The 15,761-nt window shown below is 38.1% G+C and overlaps 1 protein-coding gene across 1 annotated transcript in view; it reads left to right on the top strand.

The window, feature by feature from the left end:
* LOC587455 (EH domain-containing protein 1) overlaps positions 1 to 15,761 on the top strand; it is a 66,213-nt gene that overhangs the window by 31,825 nt on the left and 18,627 nt on the right. Inside the window, exons 2-3 of the mRNA XM_030992514.1 lie at positions 10,100 to 10,211; positions 14,230 to 14,323. Of these exons, the coding sequence (XP_030848374.1) occupies positions 10,100 to 10,211; positions 14,230 to 14,323 (206 nt within the window). The remainder of the gene's footprint in view (positions 1 to 10,099; positions 10,212 to 14,229; positions 14,324 to 15,761) is intronic.

The raw sequence follows: 15,761 nt of genomic DNA, 5'->3' as shown, positions 1-15,761 counted from the left end.
ATGTGTCTGTGTCTGATCCTTTTTTAGGGTGCGAGTTGTTTAATTCAAATTGGGGTCGATTTATTTCCTTGTCTGTAACACTGCATGCAACACTTCAACCTGAAATTCTCTGTGGGATTGTGGCCCAGACTCGGTATATAATAAAAGTGATTTGGTTGCATACAGGGAGAAAAAAACCAAACAAGGGGTGAAAAGTTGAGAGAGAGATTTACACAACCTACATGCTGCTGCTTTCATTTGGTATGTCAGGCTTGAAACTCTGAGGTTGGCTCATTCTGCAGAGCTGCGGTTTAGACAATCATTCCAAGAAAAGATTCACAATTAAACTTTTTGAATCTCTCCCATGAACTATACCACAATGCCATAATATGTCTTGACATGTTAATCTTAGTCAGGCAAAAGAGAAACATATTTAAGTGAGAAAAAAAATATGACTTTCTTTGATTTTCTTTGTCTGGAAAAGAAATGTCAAGATATTGGACATGGTTCATTCTTCATGCATGTCATTTTAATGAATTTGATTTTTTTATTTGATTCAACGCCCAGATGTGGCACTTTTCTTACCTTATGAAATGCAAAGGAGCATTTAGAATGCATGCATCTCTCTTTTCAGTTATGATATCCTACTTGAAAGCAAACACAGATATGTACAAGTGGGACTGATTATATTGATATAGTGGTAGATTTCAAATTTCAAGTGAGATACTAGTTCTAGAATTGAAAGGCTTTTTTCTGAGAAGTCCTCTTCTTGTGTCGTTGCACGGATGTAAGCCTATGACTGAATGCTAGCATAGTGATCATAAACTCTAAAGAATTTGTAGCATTGGTGCGAAATAAACTTTCTGTTCGCAATTAATCAATTTGATACATGCAAGAATACACAATTCTGCATTGGACTTTTCATACATCAGCATAGTGGAAGATTTCCTTATCAGCCAGGGGGCCTTTTAGACTAAACAATGTTGATTGTAATCAAAATAGCATGCCTGAACCACTGAGAGGTTATCCTATCATGAAGGTCTGTGTGATGACATCCATTATTGCTGCAATCTATATGTTCATCTATTATAATTAGTGTGGGGGCTTAGGAAATGGAGCTTGATAGTAGATACAGTGAGATGTGGGGGTAGCTTCCTCCATTCATGTAGCCTACGGGAAGTGTTCTAACATAATATTTACAAAAAGTTCATAATGATATAGAATATTCATAAAGCTCCAACTCCACATAACTTATTTTCTTAAGGGGTAGTCGAGAAGAAAGGTAAAGCTTATGATACTTCATAATGTGTTTAATGTTCAATATGCTTAACAAAAGAATAATTTAAATAGTGAAAAAATACTTCATGCAGTAAGTCGGCTGAATGAGTTTTGATTTTAGATTGGCTGGAGGGGGGAAATGATTTGAAGAATCTTTCAAAATTTAGCATTCTGTGTGGATGCAGTGGATCATTATGTATCGGTTTTAATTCAATATGAGCGGATGATGGCAGGAGTCATATGCTCACTTGCTCATTTGCTCATGCTTATAGAATCATTGATTTTTATAAAAAGATCAAAGAAGAGACATTCAATAAACCTTGCCCCACATGAGCAAAAGAAGAGTATATTACTGGAGATAAAGTATGCTTTTACTTATTGATTTATCTTCTAAAAGCTCTTGGTTCCTAGAAAAGCCCAAACCGGTTAAGAGATAAGAATCAAGAAGAAGGAACTGAAAAGGACCATCCTTTGTTTGTCTGTTGACGGAGAGAGGGGTAGGGTCAGTGAGAGGTCCAGACGTATTGTTCCAAGCTCAGACCACTTGGATCGAAGTATGACATCATACTTAGCCAATGCTCAGGGTGTGTAACATGCACTTAGTCTATCATTTCAGACTTTTAACAGTTGTATCATGAAATAAAGCAAAGAAGAGTATCTCATTCCACAATGAATAAATTAATAATTGTGCAAGCAAAAGTTATTTTTTAGTTTCACTAGAATAATATTGATCAAAGCATACCATCTACAGCCTGTAAGGTCCTCAACTCCCCTTTTCACTCCTTTCTATTGGGTGTTGTTGCAGATAATAGTAGATTAAAATATGAGGAGGAAGACAGTGAAAAACAAAGTCTGTCAGAGTAGTCTAGGTGAGCTGAATATTTGTCATGTTTGTGTGTCTGAAGTGCTTTGAGAAATGTCACTCAAGTGAGAAGTAAGAAAAAGGAAATTCATTCAGGGAAGCCATTTTCAAGGAACATGGATTGCATTGATTAACAGGAATAGTTAAGTTGAGCAGACTCTTTGGTTTTACAGCCAGCAGTCTTCTTTATAAAATGTTTGTTGGATTGGATGCTTGTGAGTGAGAAACACTATCGAGCAGAGCACTACATGGTAGAGGAATGAATAATTTGCAGGCCAGGCACATTTAGTACTATATTTCTGAGTTACCCTTTTGCAGTGGACCCTTTTGCTGTGGAGGCCTCAGCAGAAGAGGTACGAGATTGAATGAGTGGGCACACTTTTTAGAACAATCCTATGACGTCAAATGGTGGGTTCATGAATTCATCCTTGTTGCGGAACAGTCGATTCTAACAGTACTCTGTAATACACTGCATGTAGAAGTGTAGAAGGAAAGTGAGCAGTTGTGCTTGTATTACCCACGCACAGTCTCACTACTAGGGAGATATATTTAGCTTTATTTGAATACACTTTGGAGATACAGTTTAATATATTTGTTCCCAGTCAAGATTTGAAGTACCGGTAAGTATCAATTTTAGATTTCTATTTCCTTCCACTAAAACTGCTCTCATGTGTATGATAAGTGTTTTTTTAATTATTTGTTTTCACTTTGTAACCATATACATGTAAATGATAACACCTTGGCTGTAGAGGAGGAACATTTATACATTAAGCTGCCTTTAGTTTAGCAAGCCCTTTTAGAACAGCATTGCCATAATATATGTCAGGGGTGAAAAGGACAATATTTTCTGCCAATGATGATAAATCAAGTTATTACAGTAAGCCACCTGCCTTAGATTTTCCAGCTATTCTTATTCCTTGGAGGGTTAATAATCTACTAGTATGAGTTTTTCATCATTCTATTTTCTTTTTGCGTCTTTCCTTTTCTATTTATTTTTCACTAAGCACAATTATTTGTTTATATTTTTTCTGTGTAGTGTTTGTGAGCAAACTAAAATATAGTTCAACAAGGAGATATATTGTAAATCTGAATCTGAAGCGTAGGTTTGTTTGTGTTTTTGAGGTGGGGGGGGGGGGGGGTTAAAGAATGAAATAAAAATTCTATGAAAGACTAGTTTTCTTCATAATATACCAATATCTGATCATTTGGACATTGTATGGGTTTTGTGGCAATGAAATAGTTACATTGAAGGGAGTGACATTAGGTAATTTTATTATGGTACATCACTTTGTGGCAACCTTACAACCACCTTACATGTACAAGGCTCTTGCCTCTTGGGCAATAATAACTTAGCAGGATGAGTCCTTCCACCGCTCCAAACCAAATTGAATCATCTTCTAAAAATTGATTTGCTCTTATTATCAAAGACCCCTGCCAATTCTCAGAAAGGATAATGTCGATTTCATGAAGTTAATTTCCTGTGGGATTGAAGAAAAAAAATCATTGTCAAACAGGATCCTCTTCGGTGAGAAAGTTACTTTGTACTGCTGATATCCTCCATTACTAGCATGCAGATAGGCCTATATGATGTTGGTATTCACCGTGCAGCGTGTTACATAGGCCTGCTGCAGTGTCCTATGTATAATACGGAGCAATGCTAGAGCACGATATACAGAGAAGCTGGCAGAGAAAAGGGCATATGGAAAGGTTATCCGCTCTCATAACTGCCAATGGCATTGAGAGATGGTTCGAGCAACGGAGAGGTGTAGAGTAGAGATGTCCGTAGGCTTTATGCACCATCAATATTTTTAGTTGTACGTGTAGTGATGTGTACATACCACCCTTGGCCCGCACTGTCACCCGTTGCGTACCCTCTCTCTTTCTATCCTGATGAATGGCGTGACATGTGGATGGAGGGAGGATAGTACAGGCCAACGCTGGCTGACTGACTGACCAAAGGTTTTTTGGCAGAGGCCCAACTCTCGCCATTAGAGGCACATGGGGGTTGATGGATTGACATTGCGGGCGTACGCCGTTCCGTTCCGTGGAATAAACCTTGAATTTGTTTCCAGTGAACTTGACTTTTCACATTTCTGTGATGGCGTGATACTGTGATTGGTGTATCTTCCATTGTATGGAGTGTTGGTATGTATAGATTTAATGGCATATGCACAAATTGTATGCATTATTGTGTTATCTTTTCCATAATGTAGCTTTCGTAAGCCGGGTCGTTGGCTGCTTGAGAGTTTTATTTGCCGTTCGCAATAGGCATAGTCTGTGCAGTTTGCTTTGCACTTGCTACAGCTCTTCACTGAATAGGCTGTTCCAGTCATACTGTTTTATTCATACATGTACATTTGTACTTGTGAAGGATTTCTCCCACAAAATGTTGGTTCATCACAAACTTATCTGGATACACCTGTCATTTTGAAACATAAGAAATGGATACAACAGAGGAGCAGGACAGAAAAGAGGATGGAGCAGAGAAAATTCAATTTGCTACCATTTTTTGGTCCCTTTTCAACAAATTGCCTGTTACACAACTTATGACTGTACATACTTGATAGGGTAGGATATACTGTAGGCAAGTATATACAGTGTGAGTGATGTCATTTTGTAGTTTTCTTTTCTCCTTTTGAAATTTGTAGCCTTTCCTTATTTTTCTTTCTTCCTTTTTTACTCTTGTGCCACTTTATGCTTCCAGCTCTTTGTTTTTGTCTTATTAATTTTTGTTGTATACACCCTCATTTATTGTTTCTTTGTTCTTGGGTAGGTTATGCTTCATCTACAACTGTATGCATAGAGTACCCTTTCATTTTTTATTCTGTTTTTGTGTTTCTGTGAGAATATGGTACCATCCCTTTTTACCTTTCTTGGAAGTAATATTTCCTTGTTTTCTTCTAATTTTGCTCTTTCATTTCTCTCTTTCTCTTCCGTTCCTATTTCCTTTACATGTGTTTCTTGGTTAGTTTTCATATATTTTATAACTTTGATGTTTCAACAAATAATTTGGAAACTATACAATATTTGTTCACATTTACATTATAATACTTATCTGTTCAAGCATTTCCTGTTTGTTCTGTAATGGTTTCTGAAATGGTTTCCTGTTTGTTCTGTATAACAAACAAACAATAATCTCCTTAGTACACAAGAATGATTTTTTTTTTTTTTTTTGGGGGGGGGGGGGCAAGGAAAGAGCATTGGAATACTAGTCTTTTGATTCTCTTGTCATTAAAGGTAACCTACTGTATTAAAAGACTCATTCAGATTTTTTTCTGTTAACTGAAATTCTTCTAAAGATTACGCCTAAATAAGTGAGCCTCAACCATTGCAGTTATACCAAGTCTGCAATTCCTAAATATTTAGTATTTTGAGGTTTCCCCGAATTCTCAGAAAATCCTACCGAAATGTTTGTGATAATCAGCGAACCCTTTGTGCATGTACCGTTCGGATTGATTTTTTCCTACTGTTATTTCACGTTCTCATAAAAATACCTATCAATTTTCATGAAATGATATAGCAAATATACCCCACGGTGAGTGTACAGGCTCTTAGCAACCAGAAATGGTTCATCTTGACAACATTGTAAATATTTGATCTGTTACTATTTTTTCCCTTGGATAAGAAAATTTAATGACCAATATTGAAACCTACTGCAACCCATTCTGATTACTGGTACATACAGTACATACATCCATATATAGTCAGCTATAGTGGCTCCATTTGCAATCATGCATTCTACGATGTGTGACTATTTGCATACATAGGTATTGTAGCAAAGTAAGTAATCTAAATTGTGCTCAAACTATACAGGCTTTAATATTTGAAAAGTGTAGATCCAATTCCTTTGTGCTGGTCAGTTCTTTGTCCACATGACGTGGCGCGAGATCAAATGCATCGAGAAAATCCTTAGATTGTAATTGATGGTCATACCAGCAGGAAATATGGACCTTTCAATGGCTCGGATAAAGAATCGGTAGTCATTTTGAATAGCTTGGTTTTCACTGATTTGGTATTTTGAAAGATGCATATTTGAGATTGGTTATGGGTGCATTTCAATGGGATGCATAATCATTGGAGTATTAAAAAAAAGACAGTGCTGGTTATACATCCATGTAGATTTCCAATCGAAATAGCATGTTGATATTGTTGCTCTCCTATCAGTACAAACACCGGAATAGATTTGTCTTGGAAAAGGTTGAAGACCGGCCTACCCACTAATCCATCCAACATCAATCCAGCAAGGATTCTCTTATGAACTTGGAATGAGTTGAATGACTCCTAGCATGCATGTTATTCAAATCATGCTCACTGCACAGCACTCAAGCGAAATCCCCAAGCATGTGGGGAAATGTCAAAGAGATAAAATGTCATTATTCTCGATCTTTCAAAGCTATCCACATGGATACCTACATCATATGTGCGTCATTATCTCCGAACCCTCCTTTTGAGCTAAGTCAAGGATTCGTGAAATTTCTCTTCAAGTCAATTAAAAAGTCTTTACTCTAAATACCGGGTGCGTATCATGTTGTTGAATGCCAGATGTCATGCAAGTTCAGAAAGTCATTGCCCTTGAATAGGAACATGATGTCATTGATCCTCGGTGAATGTAACTCTTCATCGGTAAGCCATTCCATTGTCCCATTGTGCTCTCGTCTGTCTCGTTGGGTTTACGTACACTAGAGTTCAACAGCGCCGGTTTCACTTACGTTCAGGCATGTGCAATGTCAACGGCCGCTAGGCTCCGTTCCGCCGTTGTACGTCTCTCGGCTGTGTTTCGTTGTGCAGATCTAGGTTAATAAGGGTTCCTTCTCCTCGAACCATTCATTTCTTCCGCTAACTTTCTTCATATAATCAACAGGAAATTAGAATTGGAAGATCCGGCAATTCCACTGTAAGTAGGGGCACTATAGGGTACGAAAGGACGTTTGTTTGTATCCGAAAGCTGGAAGGAAGTGGGTATAAAGGTGAAGTAAAGGCAATTGTAGGCCCATTTACACAACCTTAAAGGGATCGTTTAACATTGTTAAATCTGAGATACACGGCCCTACATGTCATTAGTGTCTGTGATATGGTGTAATATTGAAGCCCTACAAAAATCGCGCTTCAAAATGATCAAGAAGTGCCTCCAAAAAGTAAAAATCTTTGAGTGACCGGTTTTACCATACTCGTTTTCCCCAATAGACTGTAGTGTTATGAAAACCGTCAGGCGAACGGTTTTCAAAATGTGTAATTCCAATCATAAATATCTTGATAATTAGACAGGCGATCGGCTGGTAAAAGTCATGGGGTTCCTGACTGACCTACAGGTTTATAAATATCATTGCATCATGAGCTAAATCCAGAATTTTGTTTCAGAATCTGAGACAAAGTTACCGGATCCCTTTAAAGCCATTTTGAAAAACCATTAGTTTTTTGTTTGTAATGCCATTTACACTACTGGAAAAACCCATAAGAAACTCTCTGTGTTTGATAATTTTTTTTTTTTTTACGAATTGTCGCTGCCCTGCATTGAGTTAGCATGGAAGCAAAGGGGAATCACCAGTGAAATTTGTGTCGGCTTTTAAACCAAAACGATTCCAGCGGTAATTTTTTGGTTTGGGTTTACCAGTAGTTGTTTAGCAACTTCCGCCAAAACACCAGACTGAGAAAACCAATGATTTTGGGTTGCATTGTTAATTTAGCTTACATATGTTTGCTTGAAAATGTAAGCAGGTTAAATAATTAGACACTCATTCACCCAAACCTAGAAGCTTCTTACCAGTTTTTCCATGATAAATGATTTGCCTGGGGCTTCACATAGTCCTATCCACAGAAACAAAGTTGTGCTTCAATTTATTTATTCCAACCAACTGCCCTCAAAAACCAGTTTTATTGTCAATAGTATGAAATATGGCATCTGTTTGCTAACACTACCTTCTCAGAAATGAGGTCAAGTTCGCAGAAGAATTTGTTGGCAAGCCAAGAACTCTACCCATTGAGAGATCGACCCACCTACAAGATTAATGAGTCATTATTAAAAGCTGAGAAAATAAGTAACTTAAAAAGAAAATAGAACACTGGCAAGAGAGAAGAAATTTCTTTGGTTTGTTACTCGTTCCCTTTTTGTAGAGTAAATGGCGCGTGTGTTCTCACTGTAAAGGCCTTGACCCCATGGAGTGTGTACACTCACAATTGTGCCTTTCCGTTAGCGCAATTTAGGCCTTCTATTCTCTACATCCCCCCCCCCAATCTGCGTCATCATCTTGTTGACCTGAGGTTCACCTGAATGAGGTCAATTCTAATTGTTAGGGAGAAAGGCGGCAGGAGTTGGGTGGAACTGGATTGGATCCTTTCCACGTGTGTATGCTAGCTAGCTAGCGTGTATGTGTACACGTATAGGAAGCTAGCTATGCAGAGGCCATTTTGCTGGGGCTGGTGTACAGATAAAACCTGCATTCATGGAAAAGCTGTAGCTGTGTGTTGCTCCTCCGTACTGTGGTTTTAACATATGATTTGCATGAGGATAGCTACTGATACTGTGAGGCTACAGTGCAGAAAGGGATACAATGCATTTTCAAATGTATTGTAAATAATGACCAACAAAAAACAAAGTATTTGTGTTTGTAAATCACTGAGGAATTTTTGTTTCAAGTGATGAAATAATTCAAATAATTTTGAAGTACTTGACTATTCAATGTTAAAAGCAAGTAAAAGGGCATTTTCTTCTAACTAGTACCAACAAAAAAAATAGCTTGTGATAGTTGGAAAAGTTAGTCATTTCGTACAATTCTGGCATTTCAGAGACTTTGTTAGAGTAGTGGTAGATTTGTTTCAGGCTCTGTTTAAAGCAGAGCTTCACACTTGCTCTTTGTTAGGAGGGGGGGGGGGGTTCTGTTCTGAAATTTCCTGTGTTGTATGAATGGACTTTTAGATTTCAAAATGTTTAGGGTCCAGAGTTGTGAGCCTTCAGTGTAGAGATTATGCCTTGAAAGGTTGTTCCTCTCAGAGCAACAGCCTTTCAGAGCACCCTCATCTTCACCTACATATATTACAAGAGGCAGATACTATTTCACGGGTAATATTTCATTAGCCATGCAATACTAGCACACCACTTGATAGAGGCCTATACTATAGTGGCTTGTACATGTATGTACATTTGTTTGTCCTCGTCCTGTCTTACTATCATACTGAAGCCCATGGTTGGATGATTGATGAGGAAAGAGACAGATGTATGCTTTGGTAGCCATGGACTACAATTGTGGTCAACGACAGGAGAAGAAATGTATTCTTGTTTACTTCGCCATTCCCTCAAAGACAATTGCTCATCCACAATCAATCTTCATTTCACCTTGGTACATTGACCAGACTGAGATGGTCAGAGCATGGTCAGAGGAGTGTTCCTATTGTCCAGGGTGTTCAGTTGTTGACAGGTCTAAAGAATATGGCTGCTAGAAATAGACACTGGCCAAGGGCAAGTAGATTTATTGATCAGCTTGGGCCTGTATATGAACAAACTTACTTGGACAAACAACAACTTAACCTGTTCTTACTTACCATATATGTAGCATGCTTAGGGTCAGTTTGATTTGATTATATGGGTTATAGTTGGTTTATGACATAAATCATCCATAAAATTGTCAAAACAACATCTTTCCCCTTTGATGGTAAATTCTATAGGTTACTGGCTTTGGTCGTGATCACTGTAGCATTTCGATCAGGTTTGCGGCAGGGAATGAGGAGATAGGACTATACAGTGTTCATTCCAGGATTGGAGGAGCTAGGTGTCCAATTTTACAGATTCACCATGGAGCAATAATTGTAGGAGTACCATGAATATTACAAAAATGACAATTCTGACAGTGCTTGGATAATGTGGTTCTAATGATACCAACAATTATGACAAACAAGAACTGATATGAAACAATGCAGCTTTCAAGTTAATATACTTTGTAGCCCCCATTGAAGTTGACGTTCTGTATTTTTCTTATCTTTGTGCAGGACTGAATACGATCAGCAAGAAGCTTGGCCTACGACTGCTTGCACCTCGGAAGAAGATCAACGTTCTCCTGATTGGCAATCACTCAGCGGGAAAGAGCTCCTTTATCAACTGGTAAGATTCTCTCCTTTCCCTCAGAAGAATATCCCCTTTCATCTTGGTTTGTTCACTTCTTTCATTGGTCTGAAACACTAGCGATGTATTGATGGCTGTAGGGAGACATTTCATCATTAACTAGTGAGATTTGCTGTAAATTTGGAAGTTTTGTTTTCATCAATCTCTGTTTGACAGTGGTAGCGTAATGGCATAGAGAAGGAGATCATTCAATGTTCAGTGGTGATATTTATTCAAGCAAAGCTTTAATTTCCTGCTTGATTTCTGTTTACCCTGGCTTTAAATATGGACTGATGGCTAAGGATTTAATATTAATTTGTTCTGGTAATGCTTCTACACCCACCCTCCACCTGATTCCAACACACTTAGTAACCAAATAGGTTAAACCTTGCCATTACTTGCCTTTTCCTTCCAGCATATGCAATACTTATCTCTCTTCGTAGACTGTTCACTTTTAATCATGGCAAAGGCTTACTATTGCATGTGTACCCTCTCCTTTTCCCTGTTCATATTAGCTCTGCCAATGGAACAATGTTACTTGAAGTTGTTCCCTTAAAGGTATTACAAAGTTTTGGTATGGGGTCATGAATTTGGTTCAAATTAAAATATTAAAAGCATATGCGTTCCTACAATATTCATTGATCGTTGTCGCGGTTGAAATCGAGTCTGAATTTATGAAATTATAAATAATAAACTCTTTATGTTGTATAGCTCCCTCTCAAGTTCAAGATATTAATTTAGCTATGAAACAATGTTTCTTGACTAAAATCGACCAATTAGCTATTCCCGTTTGGAAATTATATATCACAACTACATATTCTGAAATTTTCATGGTCGAAGCTACCATTGTACGGCCATAGGCGCTATTTGAAATTTATCAAAATTTATCGGGAGCACCGGTAAATGTTTATATTCAATTTTTCTTGAAAACAGAAGTGTTTTAGGAGATAATTTTTTTAGTGCTTATTATACATCCACAGGGGCATCCAAATATATCAAAATTGTAAAGATTCACTATCCACCCAATTTTCAAAATTTCCCAAAACTTTGTATTACCTTTAACCTGGTTCTGTTGTTTCTTTTCAACAATTCTCTTTCTCTCAACTTGACTGTCTAGGCATTTTGATGGTTGCCACATGTATCTTCTATGTGATGTTCTACTTTTCTTTGAATTGTTGTTTGGTACTGGTCTTTGACATTTTTCAGCAAAAATATTTTGTCACTTATTCAATTTTCTTATCCATCATGGTGGTAGGTATTATGGAAGAATGAAGGAAAAAATCAGAAGTAAAACTTTATCAACTGGGGAAGAGAATGTCAAGAACTGGAGTGGACTAAAACTGCAAGAGTGCGACAGAATGGCAGAAGATAGAGTGAAATGGAGAGATGTTGCAATTAACCTCTGAACCGGGAGAAGATAGATAGATATATTACAGGACATCATGATAAACATGTTGTCTCTGCCATTATTCGTTGACATGAGCTTAGAGATGGAGTACTATAGAGACATTTACCTCTCAGAAAGTAAAGCACAAACATTGTAAAGTATATCAGGTCAACATCGTTCGTAGGTTAAGGCCATTGCAGGTCTGGTCAAGATCTTGAGGACAGTGGTCAAGATGGCAATGACCTATATTGTAGGGCATACTTGTTCATAAAAGATGGTTGTGGTATTTGTTTCTTCAGGATGGCTCATATAAGAGATGGGGTGCAGACAGATTGTAAGGGATTGAACATTGTTCCAGATACAGTTATTCTCTTTCAAGTAAATTATAGGGTTTTCTTTTGTTTCATAGCTTCTTTCAATCTATCCCAGCTTTACAGCCTGTCCATTAGGTGAATGAATGGTGGTGAATGGACGACTACAGGCCTTGTCTTTGAACAGTCCTGAGCTTTTGTCAAGAATGGCAATGACCTGCTTTCACTCTTAGTGTACAAGCAAGTGATGGCCCAAGGTTGTCTAAGATTAGCTCCAAGACAGCTTAACAGCCAAAACAACAAGTCTGTGGTGCATTTTTTTCTTCAAATGTTTGTAATGGCCTCAGTCATCAAGATGAAAGTAGATCATTACACAAGCATGCCCTAGACCTGTTCCTTCTATCTGAAAATATATTTATTTGGTTTTCTTTTTAAGGCTGAAGACAGATGACCAATGACAATGCTGAGGTCAAGTAATAGAAAACAGACAGTTTGCTTGAGGTAACTCAGACAAGCCTTGAATTGACCTGAATTGAATGGTCAAGGCTGTACGAGGTCTGCCTTTGACCATTTCGATGTAGTCTTGATTGGACAGGCTTTATTTTCATTTACAGATGGAAGGAGGAAGATATGGCGGGAGGGTAAGCCTATGTCTTTGATGTGGACATCCCTGGAAACATCTAGGTATTTGAATAGCAGATTGCACTATCATTAAACATATTGACATGTGATTAGCCACAAGACTTATGTGATACAGTTCCAGAGATTGATAACATTTTGAATGATTGCTTCAACAACTTTTGGTCTGAGCGAAGAGACTAATATTTAGCAATGGCTAGTTCATAGCCAGCCATTGGCCGGACTGCGATGGTCAGTATTACATTGCCTGGTACACACGCTTCATGGCATATCCTCTATCTCATTTAATATTCTTTTGTTGTACTTTGTCTGGCAGCATATTCCAAAGGAGCACTAGACATTGGTCAGTTCTCCCTTTGGCTGAGGGGCGCTGTCCAACTGCATTGAGCTCTGCATGCGTCCAGTTGGTCAGTTTGTGTGTCCCCTGGACAAGACTTGAGTTGAGTAGCAAGGCTATGTGAGGCTTGTGTCCATAGTAGAGCGAGGCTAGCTGGCTCAAGGCTTTCTCAGGTCAAAGCCTTGTAGGTGATGAGGATTATTAATCAAAAAATGCAAACTGACCATGTGACCAGGGCCATGAACGTGATTGGAGGACCCCTCACAGACTCTCGTTTTGTTACGTGGAGATATAGGCGGGAACCTCTGCTTATTTTAGTCTTTCTTATTGTGTAGAGCTAAGAGTTTGGTCACTCCATGCTCATGCTGCAGCGTGTATTGCATGGGAAGGTCCCTCCGTATCAGTTGGTCATTGTGGCGGTGATCGAGGAACAACATATTCTTTCTTTTTCAACATTTTTTGTGCCTTCTGAGTTAGATCTGTTACCACAACCTTGGTGCTTCATTAGCGCAAGAGCTTGGATTAACGTGACCTGAAGTAAATTAACCCAGGTGCTGTGATAATTATTATATCTCATTTTCTCATTCCAAGTGCCTTTGTCTTCTGCCTGCATAGGATTCTTGGATGGGTAATTAAGGAGGAGACAACGCCCATTTATCGGAGGCAGCTTGACGATTGTTAGAGGAATATTTTGCTGGCTGGGTTGTTATTTGATGTTGCGGAAATGAGATACTGATCTGCGGCCATCAGATTCTCAAGTTCACTACCATGCTTGAAATTTGATTATCTTACTTGTTAATCACCTTCAATCATATAAGATTACAGGCCAATTCTGCAACGGTATGAAAGTGTTGGTGTTGGTTTTTACGTTCCTTGCCTGACGTCGTGTTTCTTCATTGAATGTATTTATATGCCCTAGTCGTATATCTGTTTATGTTGCTCTGCATTTTCTTTGTTAAACCTGAATCTTCTTCTTCTTTTTTCAAGACATATTTTCATTGTATTAGTAATCTGAATGACTGTCTGTGAAATCTGTTTTGATTGTATGCCTCTTTCTATCTCATTTCTCCCCTTATGGTTCCTTTCTTTCAATGATTTGTTTCCTACTTGAATTTTGTTAGGGGTGTTCTTTATTTTACATGACCATGTTATATCCTATTTTGATATAACTGCTTAAAAAGATATATGAAATTGTACGTTTTATGCTAGTTCTTTCAGTTATGCCTGTATTTTATGCATCCTATCCATTCCGCTTCTCCCATTTTTTCTCTTTACTACCTTTTATTTGTCTTTTTCCCTCTCAAGATTTTTGTTTTTGAACATTTTCTCTTTTTCTTTCTGTAGGTATGTTGAAGAACATGTTCAGAGGACGGGAGTGGCTATTGAGACCCAGGGTTTCTCCTTCATTACCAGTGGACGGAAACGGGAGTCACTCACGGTAAGAATTACCATCCACGCCCCTCTCTCCCTCTCTCCCTCTCACCCTCTCACAAAGGCAACATATTCTTCATACACTAGGTGTCTAGAGGTCCTTTAATCAGTCAACTTAGGTTCAGTCTTTAAAGATCTTCTTACTTTCTGTGCTAGAAGTTTGTTTAAAGGTGTGGATAGTCAATTGCGTAGCTGGAGTGCACTAAATGATCACATGGAATGATGCCGTACTCTACTCTAACATTACTGTATGTCATTACATAGTGTGCTAGTTTGGGGGAAATGAGCCAACACCTAATTGATTTTGTTAATTGTATTGAAATTAGTAATTATTAGATGTATATACCAGCAGAGTCAGGAAACATGGACATTTATCATGAACAATTTTTGTAGAAGCTTTCACAGACATTTAGCTGCCCAGCAAGAAAAGTAATTTTGTATTACAATCTCTACTTTCTATTATCAATTTTATAATAATTTGTGAAAACCATGTAATACTAATGGGTTAGAAATCAAACAAAAATGAGCAGATTATTCTGTTTAGTTTGTATCATGCTTTTGCAAGGTATCTTATGATAATTTGGCAGGCCCAGGGAAATTGTGGCTGACCATATGGAAATGGTGAAATGGACAATGTCTGTCGTTGGCCACCAACCAGCGCTCTGACCATTCTAGCGGTCATCCTATTGGTCACTTTCTGGCGTGGGGTCAGTCGAGCTCAGACTGACTTGTGTCCATTCCATTAGCGATTGTCCAGAGTCCTCCTCCGGCCCGATAGGAATGAGTGAGCAAGCAAACGTTGGCTGCCCGTTGGCTGCCCGTTGGCTTGGCCCGCTGATGGTCAGCAAGCCCCTCCCCCTTCGCTCTGTTGAATGAGGAATTAACAGGCAGGAAGGTCAGGTTCTCAATAGGTGATGAAAAATAAGTGCAGTAACTTTGACCACATTTGTACCCCCATTTTTGCTCTCATATAAGCCCCTTTTCCAAATCTTACACAAAGGGCATTCATGGAGTTGAACATTGTCCTAATGAGCTGTCTAAATCCATTTTTCAAAAGACTTTTTGTTGATCGTTTTAAAGATGTGTAATTATTTGAATTTATCATTTTTATCCCCTGTAAACCTTATTCTAAAATCTTTTCTTCACTTTTTTCCCACTTTTTTTCCATCTTCATGAATTCTTGCTACTGAATCATCAGCATTCCATATTGGCTTTTCACATACTGATAGGAATAATGCTTAGAATTAATCTTTGTCAAAGATGTACAACAGGTGCTTTACCCCAAACCCTAAATGGAGGGGAAGTGTTAAATATGGAAGGTTTTACACAAGCTCAGTCTAGAAATATATGGTATAAAATAAATTAGGGTGTATCAAAAGCCTCAATGTCGTGAAGTTTTCTTGCGAAAGGATAGTTTCTTTATTGGCACTAGTTTTCAGAATCTG

Source organism: Strongylocentrotus purpuratus, unplaced genomic scaffold (assembly GCF_000002235.5).
Source record: "Strongylocentrotus purpuratus isolate Spur 01 unplaced genomic scaffold, Spur_5.0 spur5_scaffold_2, whole genome shotgun sequence".
In the NCBI taxonomy this organism is placed as follows: domain Eukaryota; kingdom Metazoa; phylum Echinodermata; class Echinoidea; order Camarodonta; family Strongylocentrotidae; genus Strongylocentrotus; species Strongylocentrotus purpuratus.
This window is presented reverse-complemented; position numbering and strand designations above follow the sequence as displayed.